General features: G+C 40.1%; 1 protein-coding gene across 2 annotated transcripts; it reads left to right on the top strand.

The window, feature by feature from the left end:
- The first annotated feature begins 14 nt into the window (after window positions 1–14).
- GSKIP (GSK3B interacting protein) lies at window positions 15–21,328 on the top strand. Of its 2 annotated transcripts, XM_028101872.2 has the most exons (4): window positions 15–93; window positions 10,257–10,317; window positions 16,425–16,683; window positions 19,382–21,328. In XM_028101872.2, the coding sequence occupies exons 3-4, from the start codon at window positions 16,426–16,428 to the stop codon at window positions 19,535–19,537; spliced, it is 414 nt and encodes a 137-aa protein (XP_027957673.1). In that variant the 5' UTR covers window positions 15–93; window positions 10,257–10,317; window position 16,425; the 3' UTR covers window positions 19,538–21,328. The 2 variants fall into 2 exon arrangements, with proteins under 2 accessions (XP_027957673.1, XP_027957665.1); XM_028101864.2 differs by lacking the exon at window positions 10,257–10,317 and having other exon boundaries at window positions 21–93.
- Window positions 21,329–21,589: the final 261 nt, after the last annotated feature.

Here is a 21,589-nt window from a genome sequence, read left to right as displayed (position 1 = left end):
GAGGGCGGGGCGAGGGCGGGAGGCGGGACGGCGCCGCGGGTCGGCTCCAGACGCCTCCGGAGGGAGGAAGAGGAGGACGCGGAGCGCGCGCAGGTGAGTCGCCGCGGGGGAGGCGGCGGGCGGGCGGTCGGCCGCCAAGAGAGGCTCGAGGGCGGCCTGGGGGTCCTGCGAGCGGGACGCGGCGCAGCGGACCGGGCCGTGGGGCGCGACGGCGGAAGGGGCCCGGTGCCCGGGTTGACAGGGGTCTGGGGGCGCCTCTGGCCTGGGGCGTCCGGTCACCTGGGACCCCGACCCCGGAAACGGGCACTCGGAGCGCCACCGGCCCCGGGCAGGGGGGCTGCAGCATCTCTCGGTCCTTCCCGCCACCGCGCCCCCGCCCCCCCCAGTATTGACCGGTGCCCATTGTCAGCAAGTTATCCGTCCCCCGCCTCTTTCGGGTATTGTTTCCAAAGCTTCATCTTCCGTACTGTTTGCCTAGCGGCTTGCAGTTTACAGAGCGCTTCCTTCGTGCTGGGTGTGCTGCACCGGCCACCGGGAAACTTGAGTTGTGGAGGCATTTGTGGGCAGAACTGCTTTCTCTGCTCGATGCCAGAGCCTCCGGACCCCGTGGAAACCTGAGCGAAGTGCTTGTGCTGCTCTGGGAATCTGCGCCATCGTATTTCTGCCTTTTAGGGGGCAGCTCCTGCAGAAGCCAAGCTGCCCTTTAACTTGGTCAACCCGGAAAGGCCAGCGTGCCGGCGTTCGGTGCCCTGGAGGCCAGATGCCCCGGGTTAAAATCCAGACTAGACGAGTTTGAGTAGGGGACGAACCTAAACAGAGCACCGGTACAGAAGGTTTAATTAGGGTTAGCGAATTAGGACAACGGGCTTCAGGAGATTTTATAGATAACGTGGGTAACTTCCACCAAGACAGCCCGGAAGTGTTGACAGATGCCGGTTCCCCTTTCCACAACCACCTTTGCATTTGAGAACCAGTGTGCTCTCTGGTGTGTGTAGTTGCTTAGATTGTTGGTACCCCTCATTCTCTGTAGATTGGTCCCAAGCATTCTCAGTAACTTCAGTTCACTTACTCTTCGTTCATTGAAAAATATTTGTTAAGGGGGCCCTTTAAATGAAGGTCTTCACAGTTGGTGATGTGGAAAAGGTAGAAAAGAATTCAAAGAGTTTATGTTCTATGGTGAAAGGGCCATTCCTTTATTCAGTAAATATTTGTTGCCTGCCATGTGCCGGGCACGGGATAGAGCAATGAACAGATTAAGTCCCTGGCCTCATGGAGCTTACATTTTTTGAAGGGAAGGGAAACGGACAATAATTCAATATACGGGGGCGCCTGGGTGGCTCAGTTGGTTAAGCGACTGCCTTCGGCTCAGGTCATGATCCTGGAGTCCCGGGATCGAGTCCCGCATCGGGCTCCCTGCTCGGCGGGGAGTCTGCTTCTTCCTCTGACCCTCTTCCCTCTCGTGCTCTCTATCTCTCATTCTCTCTCTCTCTCAAATAAATAAATAAAATCTTTAAAAAAAAATAATTCAATATACGGTAGGCCATGTGCTGGTAAGTGCTGTAGAAAGAAAGTAAAGTGATATAAAGAGAATGGAGAGGGAAGAGATTTGCCACTTTTATACAGAGGGGTAAGAGAAGGCCTCTCTTACTTAATAAGGTGATGTTTTAGCAGTCTTGGAGAACCCTGGGGAGCAAGACATGTTATTTTCCATGGCAAGGGAACAGCAAGTGCAAGGCCCTATGGCAAGGGCATGCTTGGTGAGTTAAGGAACATCAGCGGGGTGTGAAGTAAAGAGGAGGAAAAGCTGGGGGCTTGGGTGGGGACAGTCCCTATAGGGCCCTGTAAGGACTTTGGCCTTTAACTCTGGGTAGGTGAACGGGTTCGAGGAAGAGGAGTGACATAATGTGGCCTGAGTTTATACAGGATCATGCTAACTGCGTTGTGGAAGTGGGAGGACCAAAGGAGAAAAGGCCAGACCAGTTAGAGATTATTGCAGGAATCCAGGCAGCCCCAGGCAGGAACTTGAACTAGAGTAGTTGTGGTCAAGGTAGTAAGAAGCAGGAGATTCTGGATATATTTTGAAGATGATAAGTAAGACATGTTTATGAATAATAATTACATTTGCCATAAATGGAGTATAAACAAAGTGATGAAAAGGTGAAATCTCATCTGGCAGGGAATTAGAATAGGCTTTGTAAGTAACCGAGTGAGCCACCCAGGAGCCCCTAGGAACCAGCTCTTTCTAACTGGACTTTTGACAAATGGATACAATTGACTTCTTTCAAGTACAAATGTTAAGTGATTTCCTTTGAAATAGAGAGTTGCATTCAGGCTGTCCATGGAATGCCTGAAATTTCAAATATCAGGAAAAGAAAATAAAAATCAGAAGATTTTTTTTTTTTTAAAGATTTTATTTATTTATTCATGAGAGACAGAGAGAGAGAGAAGCAGAGGGAGAAGCAGGCTCCCAAGGAGCAGGGAGCCCGATGCGGGACTCGATCCCAGGACCCTGGGATCATGACCCGAGCCGAAGGCAGACGCTTAACCATCTGAGCCACCCAGGCGCCAGAAGATTTTATAATAACAAACATGCTCCCTTCGAGTGTTACAGGTGTTGCCTTGTATGTTTTATGCTTTCTAGGAGGATGTCAGCATAAATGTTAAGGCTTAGGACCTAGCATTATTATACCTTTAGCTCAAATAGGGTATGAACTCATCCTAAATCACAGCGCTATTTTTGTGTTTTATCAAAGACAGAGTACTATCACAAAATGTTAACCCCTAGTGTTAATTAAATGAGGAAGGTGAAGAAAAATTCTCAACCAAACACTGTCAACTTTTTAAGAATTCTGTAAAAGGCTTTGAAGTGACAGGTTAGAAGTTACATACCAGAGCTATGTACATTCTTCAAAGAAATCCATGTTAATGTGTGAAACAAAAGAAAAATGGATGACATGCTTTGGCCTTTTGAGACTTGCACCTGAGGTAACAGGAATATGATGATTAGGGCACGGTTCTGGAACCTGTACAAGACAGCAGCAGCCACAGCACTTTACATGATGTAAAAAGCACCAAACTCAGAGTTAAATGGCTTGAGTTTCAGGGTCCACTCTTCTTTAACGATCTTTTTAATATATAATAATAAACATAATATTTCTTGAGCTTAGCACCTTCCATATGTACTTGTGGTATTCCATTAAGTGATGCTGTGGTTAGCTTTGTTTTAGAGAGGAGGAATGTGTGACCAGAGAGATTCAAGGATCTTGCCCCAAGTCCCAGAGTAGGTAGCAGAGCTGAGATTCTTGCCATGTTCGAGACCCTTTAACCACCGCACCTCCTGGCTGGCCACTTCTTCATATTGAGAGCATTTTCCAGACTGTGATACATGATAAAAATAAAAAGTCATCCTGATTAAGATAGTGCATTTTAGCCCTCTGCTGACTGTTGGGATGTCACCTGTAAAGTCAGTCTCAAAGTGAAAATTGGAAATTTGTATACTGCTCTTGAAATCATTCTGCTTCTATTCTTTTTTTAAAGATTTTATGTCTTTGAGAGAGAGAGCACGAGTTGGGAGGTGAGCAGAGGGAGAGGGAGAAGCAGACTCCCTAAGCAGGGAGCCTGATGCAGGGCTCCAACCCAGGACCCTGAGATGGTGACCTTAACCAGACACTTAACCGACTGAGCCACTCAGGCACCCCTGCTTCTATTCTTTTGTCATGCTATGTATATTAAACTGTTGTCATCAAGGACAAATCTACAGTCTTTTTTTTTTTTTTAAGATTTTATTTATTTAGTAGAGAGAGAGAGAGGAAGCACAAGCAGGGGGAGTAGCAAGCAGAGGGAGAAGCAGGCTCCTCACTGAGCAGGGAGCCCGAGGTGGGACTCGCCCCCAGGACCCTGAGATCATGACCTGAGCCGAAGGCAGATGCTTAACTGACTGAGCCACCCAGGCGTCCCAAAATCTGCAGTCTTTTTTCACTCTTTATGCTGTAAATTTGTGATGAAACAACAAAGTATTAAATCAAGTAGAGAATAAAGAACTTAGTGATAAATACCTTGATATTCAGTTCATCAATCCTCCAGAACACTAACATAGCCCAAAAATTATACCCACAGATGAAGTAAGAGCTGGTTCCTAGGGGCTCCTGGGTGGCTCACTCAGTTAAGCATCTGCCTTTGGCCCAGGTCATGATCCCAGGATACTGGGATTGAGCTCCCTGCTCAGCAGAGAGTCTGCTTCTCCCTCTCCCTCTGCTGCTCCCTCTGCTTGTGCGTGCTCGCTCTCTCTCTCGCTCTCTCTCTCCCTCTCTCTCGTGTGAAATAAATAAATAAGATCCTTTAAAAAAAAAAAAAAAAAGCTGGTTCCTAAATAATGATGTATGATACTCTAAGGAATCCTTTTGGAAACTTTCTACAAGGTGATGCAGTCTACCAGAGTAAGAGCACCCGTGAGGTATTCCAATTTTTTGAAGGTGCTAGCAATGGAATATTGCTCACAACCTGGTAGGGAGCCAATTTAGAGTCGAAATGGAAAGCAGGGGGTTTTCTATTTTATGCCTCTTTAGATATTGATTTGTCTTATTTTTGCTTATAATATACTTTATATTAAATATAGTACCCAATCCTCTGTGTAACCTAGAGGATTACATGGAAACAAAAAACTAATGCCTGGAGCGTTTTTTAAAGCATTCCATTTTTGAGTCTTTTCTTAGAATCTCATTTATAATTTCTCATTTGAAGGAAAGGTTGTTTATAGGGGTGTAGTATTACTGCTTATTTACAGTTTACAAGGCTTCTCAAATTGACAGCATCTCTATGTTTCTTCACTGTTAGCTCCCTCCATAATTGATTTGTTATTACTCAGTCATGTATATGTGTCTCTGTCATTGTTGGAAGTAGGGTACAGAGTAATTTTATGAATCAGTGTATAAATGGAAAAAATATACCATTTTTATTTGAATTACAAATACTGTATGTTTGTAACATATGATGATTCCAATTTTAAGTTTTAAAATTTTGGTGGCGGCTGGGTGGCTCAGTTGGTTAAGCGTCCGCCTCATTCTCTCTTGTTCTCTCTCTCTCAAATAAATAAAATCTTTTTAGAAATTTTTTAAAATAAATAAAATTTTTAATTTCAAAACACATCTTAGAGCTATTGAAAACAGATTATGTGTTATGTTAACAGAAAATAAAGATTAAACTGGCTTTAGCTTTGGCTAATTTCTAAATGTTGCTAATTATAATTAATCAACTTGATTTCATCTTTACTTTCAAAACTCTTGTTTGAAATGCAGATAAATTCAAACCTCTCATTCCAGTTGAAACTGAAGCTACCAGTTACTTTAACTATCTCAATAGCTTGTCTTCTTTAAGAAGAATGTTTCTGCTTCTATTTCTTGTACTTTCCAGTATATCACATTTTCATCACTTGTCTTACTACAAACATAATACATTTTCTTTTTGCCATAGAAAAATTAGAAGATAAAAAATTAAAAGGTAGGGAATAAAGAACTTAGTAATCAATATCTTGATAACGAGTTTCATGAATCTTCTTACTTCTTTTACTTTTCACTCAAATATTTTTATCAGAGGCAGAGGAAACCCTAGGGGTGTGGAGGCATAACCTGAAGAGGGCATGGCCTAACACCTCCATTTGCTCTAAAGTTTTAGGCAATTTTGCATCCTACTTCATAATATTGTTACTATACCAGTGATGTGTATTTGGGGGGAATGTCTACAGTGTTTATCCTGGGCTTTGTATGCCCCTTGTCACAGGGCCAAGTATCACAGCTTGAGAAGCAGAGTTCATATTTTTTCTTTGGTTTATTCATTGAGAAAATATTCAGTGAAGGGACGCCGGGCTGGCTCAATTGGTAGAGCATGTGACTCTTGATCTCAGGGTGGTGAGTTCGAGCCCCATGTTGGGTATAGATTATAAATAAACTTAAAAAATATATATTCAGTGAAGACCTGCCTTATATGTGACCCTGTGCTGGTAATGTATCAGAGGCCCTGGTCTGCAATGAAGTATGAAAACCTACAGCAGTACTAATGCAAAGGAAGAAGGATATAGTGATTAACTCTTTCTTGAGATCAGATATAGAATCTTGAAATAAATGTGTCTAACCTGAATTTTGAAGAACTAAAAGTCTGAAAGTACAGCTGAACTTTGAACAGTGCAGGCACCAATTCCCCTGCAGTTGAAAATCCAAGTATAACTTTTTTTTCAAGTATACCTCTTGACTCCCCAAACTCTTTTAACTAATAGCCTACTGTTGATCAGAAGCCTTACCACTTATATGAACAGCCAGATAACACATACTTTGTATGTTTCATGCATTATACACTGTATTCTTTTTTTTTAAGGTTTTATTTATTTATTTGAGAGAGAGAGAATGAGAGAGAGAGCACGAGAGGGAAGAGGGCCAGAGGGAGAAGCAGACTCCTCACTGAGCAGGAAGCCCAATGTGGGACTCGATCCCGGGACTCCAGGATCATGACCTGAGCCGAAGGCAGTCGCCCAACCAACTGAGCCACCCAGGCGCCCTATACGCTATATTCTTAACAACAAAATAAGATGTTATTAAGAAAAGTATAAGGAAGAGGGTGCCAGAGTGGCATAGTCGGTTAAGCCTCCGACTCGTGGTTTCGGCTCAGGTCATGATCTCAGTGTTATGGGATTAGACCCTTTGTGGGGCTCCCTGCTCAAGGTAGCATCTGCATAAGATTCTCTCTCCCTCTGCCTCTCCTCCCCAACCCAGTGCGCACTCTAAAATAAATAAATCTTTTTAAAAAATTGTAAGAGAAAGTACATTTACAGTACAACATTGTATTTATTGAAAAAATTCTGCATATAAGTGGAACCATGCAGTTCAAACCCATGTTGTTCAAGGGTCACCTGTAATGTCAAAGTACAATTTTTTTTTTTAAGTTAGAAACATGGGGGGGCGCCTGGGTGGCTCAGTTGTTAAGCATCTGCTAGGGTCCTGGGATCAAGCCCCACATCGGGCTCCCTGCTCAGCAGGAAGCCTGCTTCTCCCTCTCCCACTTCCCCTGCTTGTGTTCCCTCTCTTGCTGTCTCTCTCCTATCTGTCAAATAAAATCTTAAAATAAGTTAGAAACACCGGTCTTATACAAACATAGTAAGCATGTGTCAAAAATGTATTTAACTCTATGTAATGAATAAGTCATGAGAATAAAAGGCACACCTAAGGCATATAGTTAATGATAATTGTAATAGCTATGTAACAGGACAGAGGGTAGCTATACTTGGTGGTGAACACAGCATAATGTATGAACTTGTCAAATCACTAAGTCGTACACCTGAAACTAATTTAACATTGTGTGTAAACTATACTCAAAATTTTTAAAAATGTATTTAACCCATTAATGAAGGAACTGGCAAGGTGGTAAAGTTGATCCAAAGTAATATGGGAGAGGAGTACCTTGGCCGGCTTGGTCAGTGGAATGTGCAACTCTTGGTCTCAGGGTCGTGAGTTGGAGCCCCATGTTGGGTGTAGAAATTACTTAAAAATAAAATCTTAAAAAATATATATATGGGAGAGCCTAAAATCACTGAAAGAAAAACTGATGAAATAAGATTGCAAAATTAGCTCAAAACTGGTTACTGGGATGTGCACTCCTGGCAAAGACAGAGGGACGGGGCCCCGATTTACCCTTCCACCTGAAACAGTAAGAAAGTGGGCAGAAATATATAGGGAGTAAAGGTTTTTAAGACTTTGGGCATCGGACAATGAAGGACACTGATCCCTGGGAGGCAAGAAACAAATGAGGTGAGCCCATTGCCCTAGCTTACTGCCTAGAGATCTCCAGGCAGGGCACTGGGAGAAGAAACCTAGGTAGAGCCCAGTAGTCTTGCTGAGTTGAATATATAGAGCTAGGAGTTCAGGAAGGCCAAGTCAACTAGGACAGAGTACTAGAAATTAGAGAGCTCTGTATATTTCCATAGCTTCCAAGAGCAAGGAAATCCTCCTGCAGCCTGCAACTGAATACTAATCAACACATAGGCGTGAGGAAACTACCCCAAAAAAATTAGAGGAATTTTCAGAACTCTCAAACAGCACCAGGGAAGTTCCTGTTCCTATCACTGAAAATGGAAAACCCTCATAATCCACAGGACATCAGAATATTCAGAATGGTTTTTGACTCCAGAGTGGGTCAAAATTAACCAGAAACTAAATGTAGCTTTGATACTGCCTTAAGTCTAAAAGCAAGACCCAAAAGGATAAAGCTGTTTCCAGATAACTGTATCCCAGAAGAATGCTAAATAATACTTATAGGAGTATTAAAATAGCCAGGACTGTAAAAGGTAAAAAACACATTGTCTGGCATCCAATCAAAAATTATCAGGCATACAAAGCAGCAGTATACATCCCACAGTAAGAAAAATCTATAAATTGAAATTAAGCCAGAAATAACCATGAAGTTAGTAGAGGACATTAAAGCACCATGTCATATGTTTAAAAAGCTTGAGAAAAGACTGAGCAAATTAAGTAGTAGAGATGTGGAAAATATGTTTTTTTAAAAAGACTCAGGTAGAAGAGATAAGACACTGCAGAAGAAAAGATTAGTGAATTTGAAGACGTACCAGTAGAAGAAGAGACTAAAAGTGTTGAGGGGAAAAATAGTGGGACAACTTCACCTAGAGTAATACTCAAGAAATTTGAGTCCCCAAAGAGAGGAGGGACAGATCAATGTTTGAAGAAATAATGGCCAAAAATTTTCCAAATTTGTTAAAAACTGTATAAACCCACACATGCAAGAGACTCCATGAACCCCAAGCAAAAGAAACCAGGAAAACTACACCTAGAGGAACAGAGACAGTGATGACATCAGATTTCTCATGGGAAATAATGTAAGCAAAATAATAGTAGAGAGACATCTTTAAAATCTTGAAGGGGGTGGAGGACTGTCAGCCCAGGTTTCTATACCCAGCAAAAATATCTTTCAAAACTGAAGGTGAAAGGAAGACTTGTTTAGATATACACAAGCTGAAAGAATTCATTAACAGCAGACCTGCACTGCAGGAAATGTTAAAGGAAATCCATCAGGCAGAGGAATATGAAACAGATCATAGATGCAAATGTAAATAAACACAAAGGAATGCAGAGCACCAGAAATAGTAATTATGTGGTTAAATATAAAATACTTTTTTAAAAATAATTTTTAACAGATTTTATTTGTCAGAGCGAGCACAAGCAGGGGGTGCAGCAGGCAGAGGGAGAGGCGGGCTCCCCACTGGGCAAGGAACCCAGTGCCAGGACCCTGGGATCATGACCTGAGCCACAGGCAGACACTTAACCAACTGAGCCACCAGGCATCCCAAAATATTTATTACCTAAATCGCTGAAAAATTGTTTAAAACAAGTAATATGTATTATGAAGTTTCTAACATGTAGAAGTAAAATATGACAAAAGTAGCACAAAGGCTATACGGTACGCTCTTGCAAGTTTCTTATGCTCCATGCCATACATGAAGTGGTATAATATCACTTCAAGGTTGAAGGTAGACTGTCATAAAGATGTGTATAGTATAAACTAAAGTAACCAATAAAAACATGCAACGGAGTTCATAAGCCACCAAAGGGCATAAATTAGAATACTGAAAAGTGGTCAGTCCAAAAGTAGGCAGAAAAATAAGGAAAAGGAAGAGAATACAGATGGCATGAATAGAAAAGAGCAAAATAGTAACCACATCAATAATTATAGTAGTCATGTTAAATATAAATGGTCTAAACACTACAGTTAAAAGGTAAAGATTGCCAGATTGAATAAAAAAGCAGGACCAAACTATATGCTACCTAAAAGAAACCCACTTTAAATATAAAGACTGTTGGCTATTACCATTTACAAAGAGCTTGAAAGAGGCTATTCTATCTAAATCAAGTTCTCCTGTCTGGGTAGCAGCACACTTCAGATTGGGCCATCTGTATCATTCCTCTCTCAACATTGTCCTTGCATTAGACTAGTTAGGCTGGTCTCCTTAGAATCACTGCCACACCCCGTGCAGACTCTTTGTTTATGCTTCATTCCCTATGAAGAATTCTTCACAACTCTCAAGTCCTTTCTGCTTTATCCATAACTTCACTTGTGCTCATTCAAGACCAGTTTTGACTGACCTGTTCCATGAGTCAAAGTCAAGCCCCATCATAACTGACAATTATGTCATAGATCACAGAATGTCAGAGGTCTCACGAACAATAAAGAACTTTTTGTCTATTCCCCTTACTTTATAGGTGAAAAAACCATGAGTCCAGTGAGGTTACATGGCCAGCCCAGGTTCATACAAGTTTAGTGGTAAGTTTGTAGTAGGGCCAAAACACATCATTGCTTTCTTTAATTATCTGCCACTCGCAATTAAGTACACTTCTTAGGTTATAATTATGATGCATGTGCATAGCGTTAATATTTATGTACATATTTCTTGTGCTTGCCTTATTTCCCAAGTTAAGCTATAATACCAGTAGACACCTTTTTTTTTTTAAGATTTATTTATTTTAGAGAGAGAGTGCAAACGAAAGGGAGAGGGAGAGAGAGAGCATCTCAAGCAGACTCCCCATGAGTGCAGAACCCAACACAGGGCTCAATCCCAGGACCCTGAGGTCATGACCTGAGCCGAAATCAAGAGTCGGACATTCAACCAACTGAGCCACGCAGGTGCCCCACCAGTAGACACCTTTAATTAATATTCTGATGCTTAGAGAAATGCTAGATATATAGGTACACGGGTTATATTTGATAATTATGATATATGATAATTAATAAGCTTAGAGTCTAAATTGACAAGATCACAAAACATAAGAAGTAATTCATTACTTTTTACCATTTGAAACAAGATGGTTAATTCCCCTCCGTAGAGTAGCTAAGATTGAAAATATTTTTTCTGGGGGTGCCTGGGTGGCTCAGTCGGTTGGGCATCTGCCTTCAGCTGAAGTCATGATCTGAGGGTCCTGGGATCGAGCCCCACATCAGGCTCCCTGCTCAGCAGGAAGTCTGCTTCTCCCTCTCCCTTTGCCTCTCCCCACCTCTCTCTCTCTCTCTCTGTGTCTTTCTCTGTGTCTCTCTCTCTCTCTCTCTCTCTCTCTCTCCCCCTCTCCCCCCCTCTCCCTCCCTCTCCCTCTCTCCCTCTCTCAAATAAAATCTTTTAAAAAATATATTTTTCTAACATGTATTTCCAGATCTTGCTACTCATACGTAAAATAATTTAGTATCTTTTTATCTACTGATTGTTTTTCAACCGTAATATAAACTTTCTTCCTTATCATGTTATCTACAAGTATTCACAAAGATCTGTACCCATGCTATCTGGTGCAGGAGCCATTAGCTATTCAAGCTTAGATGAATGGGGGCACCTGGGTGACTCATTTGTTAAGCATCTGCCTTCAGCTCAGGTCATGATCCCAGAGTCCTGGGATCGAGCCCCACATCAGGCTCCCTGTTCTGCAGGAAGCCTGCTTCTCTGCCACTCCCCCTGCTTGTGTTCCTGCTCTCGCTGTGTCTCTCTCTAAATAAATAAATAAAATCTTTAAAAAAAATAAATGAATAAAATAAACAAACTTAGATGAATGAAAATTAAATGGAATTTGAAATTCAGTAACTCAGTCACTCTAACCGGGAGCTGGTAGCTACTGTCTTGGACAGCACTGATAAAGAATGTTTCCGTCATTGCACAAAGTTCTGTTGGTCTAGAATGTGTTATATAATGATAAATTGTTTTGCCTGCAGAAAGGGAAACCGAGGATTTTTACCAGATTCATACTGATGAGAGAGCCATTCCCGTAACCAGACAGCAGCCCTAATGTGTCAAGAGTAATTCTAGTAGTGTCCCTACCCTGGAATAGGCACACATTTCCTCATCCTCTATGGTGCAGGCCTCCACAGTCAGGTACACAAGATAATCCATTGAGAAGTAAGAGAAAATAAGTGTATAGTTCATATTTTGTCTTCTGTTTAAATGTATTGTAGGAGAATGTGTATGTAAATAAATATACATAACATGAGGTATCTGCTCACAGTATTTTTAGTTCCTGGGATGCATCATCAGAAATGTAGAAGCCATTTCTTTAGTGTCCCATTGATAAAGCCACCCTGTTGCTGTGTGGTCTGCTGCCGTAGCTCCAGCACTCTCACCACCAGCTGCCTTCGTGTTTGGCGGTGCCTTCATAGCTCTGTGTCCAATCTCCTCAAGAGAGGATCTAATCGGATAGGCCAGTCACCACCCAGAATCAAGTAGCTGGACAGAGCTCTTAATTCAGGATAATTTATAGACCCCTTGCCAGCCTTGAGATGGTACCTTTAAATGAAACACCATCGCCAGTACATTTTGCTGTGATGATGGTCCTGGAGTTACAGAATACAAAGCATGAAACTATTGTTAAGGAACCTTTCCAAAGAAGGCATTAAGCTTGGCAAGTACTCTGGGCCGCCTTTTAAGAAAACCATGTAAACTGCCTGGTACTGTACATTCTCCGTCCAGTGTGTTTATTAAAAATAAATTACAGCTTCCAAAAAGGAAGGTCAGAAAGTAAAGTCTCTTTGACTGCCTTCATACTCCTTTCCTGCTAATATGGTACAGACACTGTGGTAGAAAGAATAATGGCCCCCAAAGATATCTATGTTTTAATCCCCAGAAACTGAATGTGTTACCTTATATGATAAAAGGAACTTTGCAGGTTGGATTAATTTTGGGACCTTGAACGGGACGTATCCTGGATTGTCCAGGTAGGCCCAGTGTAGACACAAGAGTCCTTGTAAAAGGGGTGCCCATGTCGAAAGTCAGAAAAAGAAGGTGTTATCACAGAACCAGAGAATGTAGTGATGTGCTTTGAAGGTGGGGAAGGGACCATGAGCCAAGGAATGCAGTCAGCTTTTAGAAGCTAGAACAGGCAAGGAAACATTCTCCTCTGAGGTCTCCAGTAGTAATGCATCCCTGCTGCTACCTGGATTCTAGATTTTTTACCAGCAGAATTATAAGAAAATAAATTTGTGTTGTTTTAAGCCACAGGGTTTGTGGTGATTTGTTACAGCAGCAATAAGAAACTAATAGAGACATGTATTGATAAGCACTTTCTACAGAGCTTTTATGAAGCACTTTCAGCATGACAGGCACAAAAATACCAGATTTCCATTTTTTAAATCTCTTTACTTTCATTAAGCTCTTGAAGAGCTAGGTCAATCACTACTTTTCATTTTGGGTTGGCTTCTAAATCAATTAGGATGCTTTCAGTTGCCAGTAAAAGAATGGGAATTTGTTGGATTCAATAACTGGAAAATGTGAAGGTCAGGCAGCTGTCAGGACTCTGGCTCCATTTCCCTGTGAATCTCTTGGCTCTGTTCTTTCCCACTGTCAGCATCATCCTTGGGCTAGTTTCCCCATCTCAGGATGGCTACCAGGAACACTTGGAGCTGTGTGCTCAAACTGCTCTGGATTGGAGTGACTGGGAAGAATTCCTGTGTCAAGGAGGACAGTCTTTAGCCGGGATTGGAGTCAATCTCATTTTGTTTCATTACTTTACTCAGTAAGGGGAGGGGGCGTTACGACTCCCCTAAGAAAATCTGGGTGCTATTAGGAAAGGGAAAGGGTATTGATAATAATCAAGAGCCTGTTATAATAGATAAAAGATAAATTATAATATCTTGAAGTAATACTGGTGTAAAATGTTAATAACTGGTATAGTGCTTCAATACTAAAATGTATCGTTTTCGTGTGTATGTATCATTACCAGAAGTTCTGAATGTGTCTTTTTTTTATGCATCATAAAGACTTTTTTTGTTTTTGAGAGAGAGAAAGCGAACACAGCATGGGTGGCCAGGGGGGACAGAGGGAAGAGAGAGAATCCCAAGTAGCCTCCACACCCAGCACAGAGCCCGACATAGAGCTCGATCTCACAACCCTGAGATCATGACCTGAGCCGAAATCAAGAGTCAGATGCTCAACCAACTGCACCACCCAGGTGCCCCAAGACATTTTAGAAAAATCTTCTAAAAGTTTGCAGTTAGGAAAGTTGTGTCGTTTTTGCCCATGGTGTTAATTATTACATAGCACAGCTTGATGACATACTTTCCTGACCTGTGAGGGTTTCTTCCATTCTGGTGTTGGATTCTTCGTCTTTCTCCATTATTAAGGTCCTAATTGCAGTGAATTAGACTCTTGCTTTAAAAGCTTGTCAACAAGCTTTCTCGTATAAACATCTTTTTATGTAATGATTATTATTTCTGACATCCATAATTGAGGTCCTTGATCACTTAAGCAAAACAAAGATGTTCGGTATTCATGATGTTAAGAGACTTACAATGGACCGTTCCATTTCAAAATCTTCAAAACTGTAAAAAAAAAAAAAATGGGCTCTTTTCTTATACACAAAACCAAGTATAATATTAAGGAGCATAATGATTATTTTTAGGGTTAGGTAGAAAATTTTAGAAAAACAAATTTTTCATTTTCATATATATATCAATATTAGATTCCAGTTATCTGACAAATTGCTCCAGCAATAGATAAATTTATAATCAACTTGCTAGTAATGAGTGACTAAGTCTGTAAAGTACCATGGAAGACAAGGTAAAGGAGCCTTAAAACATATCATTAGTTGGAATAGGATTGGAGGAATATATTATTAGTATATTTGCTATGCAATTTTTTGAAATGACAAAGTTTATCATCAACTGCCTTTAGCAAATAGTTTGCCTTTAATGATGGCAAATGACGTGCAGCTATAGGAACTACTTAAGATTTTTGTGAATAATTTTAGAGCAGTAGAATTCTCTGAACTTAAAAAATATGCAGGAAAATCCCCCAGAGATTTTGATTCACTTTCTCTGAGGTGGGGTCAGTGGCCAAGGTAAAAACCACTAACTTAGAGGATTTTTAATATTACAAATAGGGCAATTCTACAAATTACTGACTTCAGTAACTGTAGAAAAAGAGATGGAATTTTTAAGATAATAGAAAAATTATATAAATGCTCATGCCAAGTTGAAGAGTGCTACTACATTCAGGACAATGGATGCTTAATCCAGTTCAGAGAAATGAAATCTTTTTTTTTTTTTTTGAGAAATGAAAACTTACTTTTAAAGCCTGCAGCTAAAAAGAAAGCATATTTTCTTCTTTAAAAGCCTACATTCCAGTGTAATTTGACATTCACTAACTTTTCTCATTCATACATTTTGAATTTTAACAATGCTCACTGCTACCCCAGTCACAGAAGAGAAGCTAGAACTCCATAGCAACCTGGCAGTAATACTGGATTGAGTTAGCCTGAGAAATAATGTTTTTCAAATTATAATATTTGGGTCAGTTCAGAGAAGTGGTAAAAACATGAGTCAGTCATTCAGTAAATGGTGTTGGGACCGTAAGCCATCCATTTCAAAATTAAAGCTACACAAAATAAATTCCAGGTGGGTCAGAAAGTTATCTGTACATATAGACAATGAGAACTCAGAAGACAAGAGGTTTTTAAAATGTAGTCAGGGAGTGGGGAAGGCCTTCATAAGCAAAACCCCAAATCCAGAAGTCATAAAAGAAGCCATTGAGAAGTCATGTACTGTAGTAGGTAAAGATTTGAATTCTGATTTAATGGTCTGAGTTCATTTCCGTTTCAGTTTTTTACAGCTATATGATCTTGGAACTAAGAATACCGTATAAATATCAGAAAGATGTTTAATCAAAGAAATATATATTCCAACAGTGAGGCATCATTCTTTGCCTCTCAGATTGGCAAATATTAACAAGGATTGTAAAGAGGGTAATGAAAAAGTGTAGTCCCTCATATTCTATTCATGGAGGATAAATCAATACAGCCTTTTTGTGAAGGTGAATCAGCAATATCTGTTGAAAGTTAAAATGAGCATACACTTTGACTCAGCAATTCCAATTTTAAATATCTACATATTACATATTAAAAAGAAGTATGGGGGCACCTGGGTGGCTCAATCAGTTAAGCATCTGCCTTCAGCTCAGGTCATGATCCCAGGGTCCTGGAATTGAGCCCCACGTCAGGCTCCCTGCTTAGCGGGGAGTCTGCTTGTCCCTCTCCCTGTGCCTCTCTCCCCTGCTTGTGCTCTCTCTCTCTCTCTCTCTCTGTCAAATAAATAAGTAAAATCTTTTAAAAAATGAAGTATGTACTAAGATTTTTACTGAGGCATTGTTGGAAATAGCTGAAAACTAATATTCTGAATTAGTGTCATTGTGGTAATTAACCTTTGGGGGAGGAGTGGAAAACGGATCTTTTTTTTGAAAACTTGTACACTTCTGTAACTGTAAAACTGAAAATGGTTTTAGACAATATTTTCCATAAAAGTTGTGAGCCAGTTAATGTTTTCTATTAAGGCATAGCTCCCTTTAATCAAACAGTAATATTTGGAATGTCTCTCTATAAACATGTCTTATATCTACTCCTTTGCAGAATGGAAACAGACTGTAATCCCATGGAGCTGAGCAGTATGTCAGGGTTTGAAGAAGATGCAGAGCTTAATGGTTTTGAAGAAGCTGATACGAAAGACATGAAGCTAGAAGCCGAAGCAGTTGTAAATGACGTTCTCTTTGCTGTTAACAACATGTTTGTCTCAAAAAACCTGCGCTGTGCCGATGATGTGGCCTATATCAATGTGGAGACAAGAGAAAGGAACAGATACTGCCTGGAGCTCACTGAAGCAGGGCTAAGGGTCAGTCGCTTTTCTTTTTAGGGGAAAAAGAAAAATGTTGCTGTCTCTACCACTTGAGGGGGTGGGGGAAGGAAGGGTGTTAACTGAGAACGCAACACCTTGCAGCTCCAACATTTTTTTTTTTTTAAGATTTATTTATTTGTTTTTAGAGAAAGAGAGGGCAGGGGCAAGGGGCAGAGGGAGAGGGAGAAAGAATCTCAAGCAGACGCCACGCTGAGCGTGGAGCCTGACTCGGGGCTTGATCTCATGACCCTGAGATCACATCCAGAGCGAAAACCAAGAGGCGGACACTCAACTGACTGCACCACCCAGGCGCCCCAAGAGTTTTGTAAGGAAAACTTTTTTCCCTAGGGGTTCTTATTAATTCTAAAGTCTTTGGTCAACATGGGGAAATTGGATTTTTTTTGAAAAAGAAAAAACTTTGGATTTGCAGTGTTACTTTGCTTTGACCCTCACCCCCCAAATTAATTTATTTCTTGTCTGTAGCTAAATATGTCTGCCGAAATTAGGCATTCTGTGCACTGGGTGAGTTTTGCAATCATTGTGTTGAAAGGATCTTTTCTCACCTCTTAAAAAATGTCTCTGCTCCTAAAACAGCACACCTGACTGCACAGTTCTCTAGCTGTTGGGTCAGAACTAAGTCATGGCAGAACACTCGGCCTCCAAATTTGCAAGAGTGTCCTGTCCTCCGTGTGAGCTTTCCTAGGCAGAGTCACCTCTCTGCACACTTTGAACCAGAATCCTCACTTTGGAATACCAGAAAGGCCTACCCAAAAGCAGCTTATCATTTAAAACAGCAAAACTCACTGGGGCGCGCCTGGCTGGCTCAGTCAGTGGAGCGTGCGCCTCTTAATCTCAGGGTTGTAGGCTTGAGCCCCACCTTGGGTGTAGTGATTACTTGAAAATAAAATCTTTAAAAAATAATAAATAAGACAACAAAACTCACTGTTAGGAAAATTTTTTACCTGAACAAAGGAATAGGTATTAGAAATTCCGAAATTTAGTTTTGACTTTAATACTTATCAGTCTTGGTCAAAGATCTCTGCCTTTTCTGTTTCTATACCTAAGAGTAGTCCCGCAAAGTAGCACAGTATCATAAGGTACAGGGCAAGGCCTAAGCAAGTAAGAATGTCATACAATACTAAACAAGTACATAGACATCTTTTTATTTCACTAGATTCAGTTTGCTTAATATATGAACCATGTGTCCTGTGTATTCGTTGACAGTCACCTGCACTGAAGTAAATTGCAAGACTAGCCTCTTTACTACTTCCGGTTCCCTCATAACTGCCAAGTCGGTAGCTCCTTAGCTTTGGGAGTAGTACCTAGATTAACTAATCTTTGTGCTCTCCTTCGTAAATCCCTAAACTTATGCTAAAAGCGTGTAGTGTGTAGAAGTGGATCTTAAGTAGAAATAGACAAATCAAAAGTAGAGGTAAATGACCCTGCATAAATTAATTCAGTCTTGCATTGATTAATTCTGAGATGACTGTGGGAAGGTAGGAAGGGCTCTGACCAGAGTCAGAAGCCTAACATAGGAATTTGAGTGATCTTGGGTAAGTCATTCAACCTCTCTTAGTCCCTTCTTCTTTATCTGTAGCCTAGAGATTAGGAAAAAAAAAAAAAAAACTAAAAAGAATTTGGGGAATGCTTATATGAATAGTTCGCAGAAAGATCTCGATCCCTTAAAAACCCGGCACGTGGGTATCCAGTATTTGTTTGTTTTTGCAGTCTTAGTTAACTTTTATTGAGCAACTATCCTGAGTCAGGAATTGGAAATCAAACCATGAGTAAGGTATGATCCCTGTCCACTAGGAAGACTACAGACTAGCAGGGAAAGGAGGGGCAAATAGAATTGGAATGCACGGAGAAAGTGCAGTGACACAGCATGGTTCTGAAGAGGTGTGACTCATTCTCCTGACACGTCTGCCTCTGCTTGTCATGGAAAACACCACCACCACTACTTCTAACATAAACTTGCATCTTCTTGGATAGATGTCATTAAAAATTAGAGTTTATATAGGGAATTCACAAGCTTTAGTCAAATCAACGAAAACTAAGTTGATTTTGCCCTAACACTGTGCAGGTGAACCAGGATAGATCTTGTTGGGGACAAAAGCTTTCACTGTGCTTAAAGAAAACACACAAATACACATACACAGAATAACATTCCCTTTTATCTCACAGAATTGAGCATTTGTTTCCCTGTCAGATAAATAATGTGTTAGTAATGTTAAATTAGTAATGTAACTAATTGTAAAGCAGGATTGAAACTATAAACAATTTTTAGAACTCTTTATAAAAGTTTAAATAATGATAAAAATATGGACTGATGATACATTATCTCTTCTGGTGCCTTGTTATGGTTGATCCTCAGTCGGTGTGGGATTAAAGAGAAGCATGTTTCAGTCTATGAAAATGAAATACTAGTTCTTTGTAGCTTTTTACATTCCTTCTGACATTCCTTTTTAGTCAGGAGTAGGTAAACTGAACCTTTTACTTTTGAGGAAAAAGATGATAAAGAGGGCATTTTGTTGGTGGTGTTCCTGTATGTTTCCAGTTGCTTAGAAATGTGCATATTCTAACTATCGATTGAGAAATCGTGTCATTAAAGAACGGCCCCAGTAAACACGTGGTTTTTGCCTTCTGTACCAAGTTAAATCTAGTTATTTGATTCACTGTTGCATTTCTCTTGTAGGTGGTAGGTTATGCTTTTGACCAAGTGGATGATCACTTACACACTCCCTATCATGAAACGGTCTACTCGTTGCTGGATACCCTCAGCCCGGCCTACCGGGAAGCATTTGGAAACGCACTCCTTCAAAGACTGGAAGCTTTGAAGAGGGATGGATAGTCATGCTTTTTCCTTCTAGAGGGGGCTGCTGGTACACAATGTTGACATAAAGCTTGAAATACTTGCATATGGTCATAGTAGAAAATGCATCTTTGGTTTTTATGTCCATTTCTTGCTTCAAGCTTAGGCTTCTGACTCAAAACATCACTGATTAATGAATTGTCTTTCTTAGTTTCAGATTCATGAAGGGAATTGAGGCCATTGCTTGACACCGTCATTAAGACATTAAGATTTGTTCATATGGTATCTCTGCATTTCAAAACCTAATCAGTATTTCATTCTGTTACTACAGGACTTTGATGCTGCCGGCCCTCTCTCTTACATAGGAAATTCTAGACTTGCACAGTAATATACAGGAATTAAAATGACCTAACTTCATACTTGGATTGAGCTTGCTAAATCAGGGGTTTACTACTAGCTTGGACTGACTTTGTAGTAATTATTTTGCTACTAGCCTTATTGGAAACAAATTATCGACTAGTTTCCCCTGCACAAATTTTGAAATTCACTGCTTCACTTAATCTATTTATATTACTAATATGGATTGATAAAGATGAATTCATTATGTATATATCACTTAGCTAGTATTAAATGGAAAACAGGTACTGAATACTAGTTCTGTATTCCTTGTTTGCAACAGCCAGCCAACTAAGAGGACAAACCGTTAGCAAATGAATGTAATAATTACTTGTTTCCAAGATATTTAAGCACATAAGCAAATATAGGAACAGGCTCCATTTTTCTTAACAAAAAAGCATCTTCAGTGTGTGTGCGTGTGCGTGTGTGTGTGTGTGTGTGTGTGTGTGTGTGACTTAAAAGGAAGAAGATTCTGATTTCCTAGAAAACAATATTTTGGCCTGTGTTGATTCTTATTATGAATGTTTGTTTACATAATGTACAGTATATATTCAGAAAGTATTTTTGCTTCAATGTTTCCTTTCTGTAAAGTAGTGCTTTGGTATTCCCCTAGGCCTCCTCCTTCCCCAGCACACGCACAGTGTTCTGTCTCCATGCGAAATCTGCAGTGTAAGATGCTGTAATAGGCGTGCATTGTATGGGTTTGAAACCAAAGGATGAATGAAGCATTCAGAGACTTAATATTTGAAAAAAGGAGGCTCTGTTTTTATATTTTATTACAGGTACTAATATTTATAAAAATGAATTGTACCATGCTGCTACATGTTTTCAAGTACATATTGAATACTGAGGATTGGGGAGTTGATTTTCTAGTAGTAACCTAAAGCAGCTGTAGAAATGTTGAAGTAAAACTCTGCATCGGGACACACCTTCGTAATTTGTCATTTGCAGACTTTTCTTAATCATTATTAAGTAATAGGTACTTTTAGGCTCTGAAGATCACATAGACCGCATTGAGGTTCGGTTGGGTCAGTATTCATCATCGGAGTTCATCGGGGTGCTTTAACTATGTTCGGTAAATGCATGTCCATTCGCAGCTTTATTTTCAGATGCTAACTATTTGGGCAGTAAAGTCAAACTGCAGGTCGGATTTCTTCACGCTTAATCTCAGGCTAAATAAATGTTAAGGATATTTGTAAAGTTTGAATAAAATTCTGTTTACTCATTTCGAGTTAAGTATGAAGAAAAGTGATTGTATGTTCAAAAATTGACATTGTTCACTTTGTGATAAATGACTGGTTCCAGGAGCTTCCACGTCCATTTTTTAATTCCGTGCGGTTACATTTTGCTGTGAAGTGATTTGCTCTTTCTACCATTATGAAAGAGGAACAGAGAGAGAAGACATTAATGAAACTATACAGATACTAAACTTCATTTCATCTAGCGTATTTAAAGAATCTAATCAGATAAATTAAGCCTTGATTTCCCTTCCAAAAGGAAAAGCCTCTAAATAAGTAACTCTTACAAATCAGTAAGAAAACAAGAACAATGGGTATATAATACAATCAAACAACTCTAAAGAATATATAGATGTCCAGTAACCACTTGAAAGATACTCAACTTGACCAGTAATTCAAGAAAGGAAAATAGGTTTTAGCTCTGTGTTTCACCTAATAATTTCATAATCTCCCTTAT

This window comes from Eumetopias jubatus, unplaced genomic scaffold (genome assembly GCF_037043125.1).
Source record: "Eumetopias jubatus isolate StellerSeaLion01/CBP00866 unplaced genomic scaffold, mEumJub1_p1.0 scaffold_7, whole genome shotgun sequence".
Lineage (NCBI taxonomy): Eukaryota > Metazoa > Chordata > Mammalia > Carnivora > Otariidae > Eumetopias > Eumetopias jubatus.
The sequence above is the reverse complement of the archived record's forward strand: the minus strand, read 5'-3'. Positions and strand labels throughout refer to the sequence as shown.

Excerpts from the sequence above, each read along its gene's own strand:
- GSKIP (XM_028101872.2), top strand. The coding sequence starts at position 16,426 with ATGGAAACAGACTGTAATCCCATGGAGCTGAGCAGTATGTCAGGGTTT. Across the intron at positions 16,684-19,381 it reads TCACTGAAGCAGGGCTAAGG|GTGGTAGGTTATGCTTTTGA; the intron begins GTCAGTCGCTTT and ends TTTCTCTTGTAG.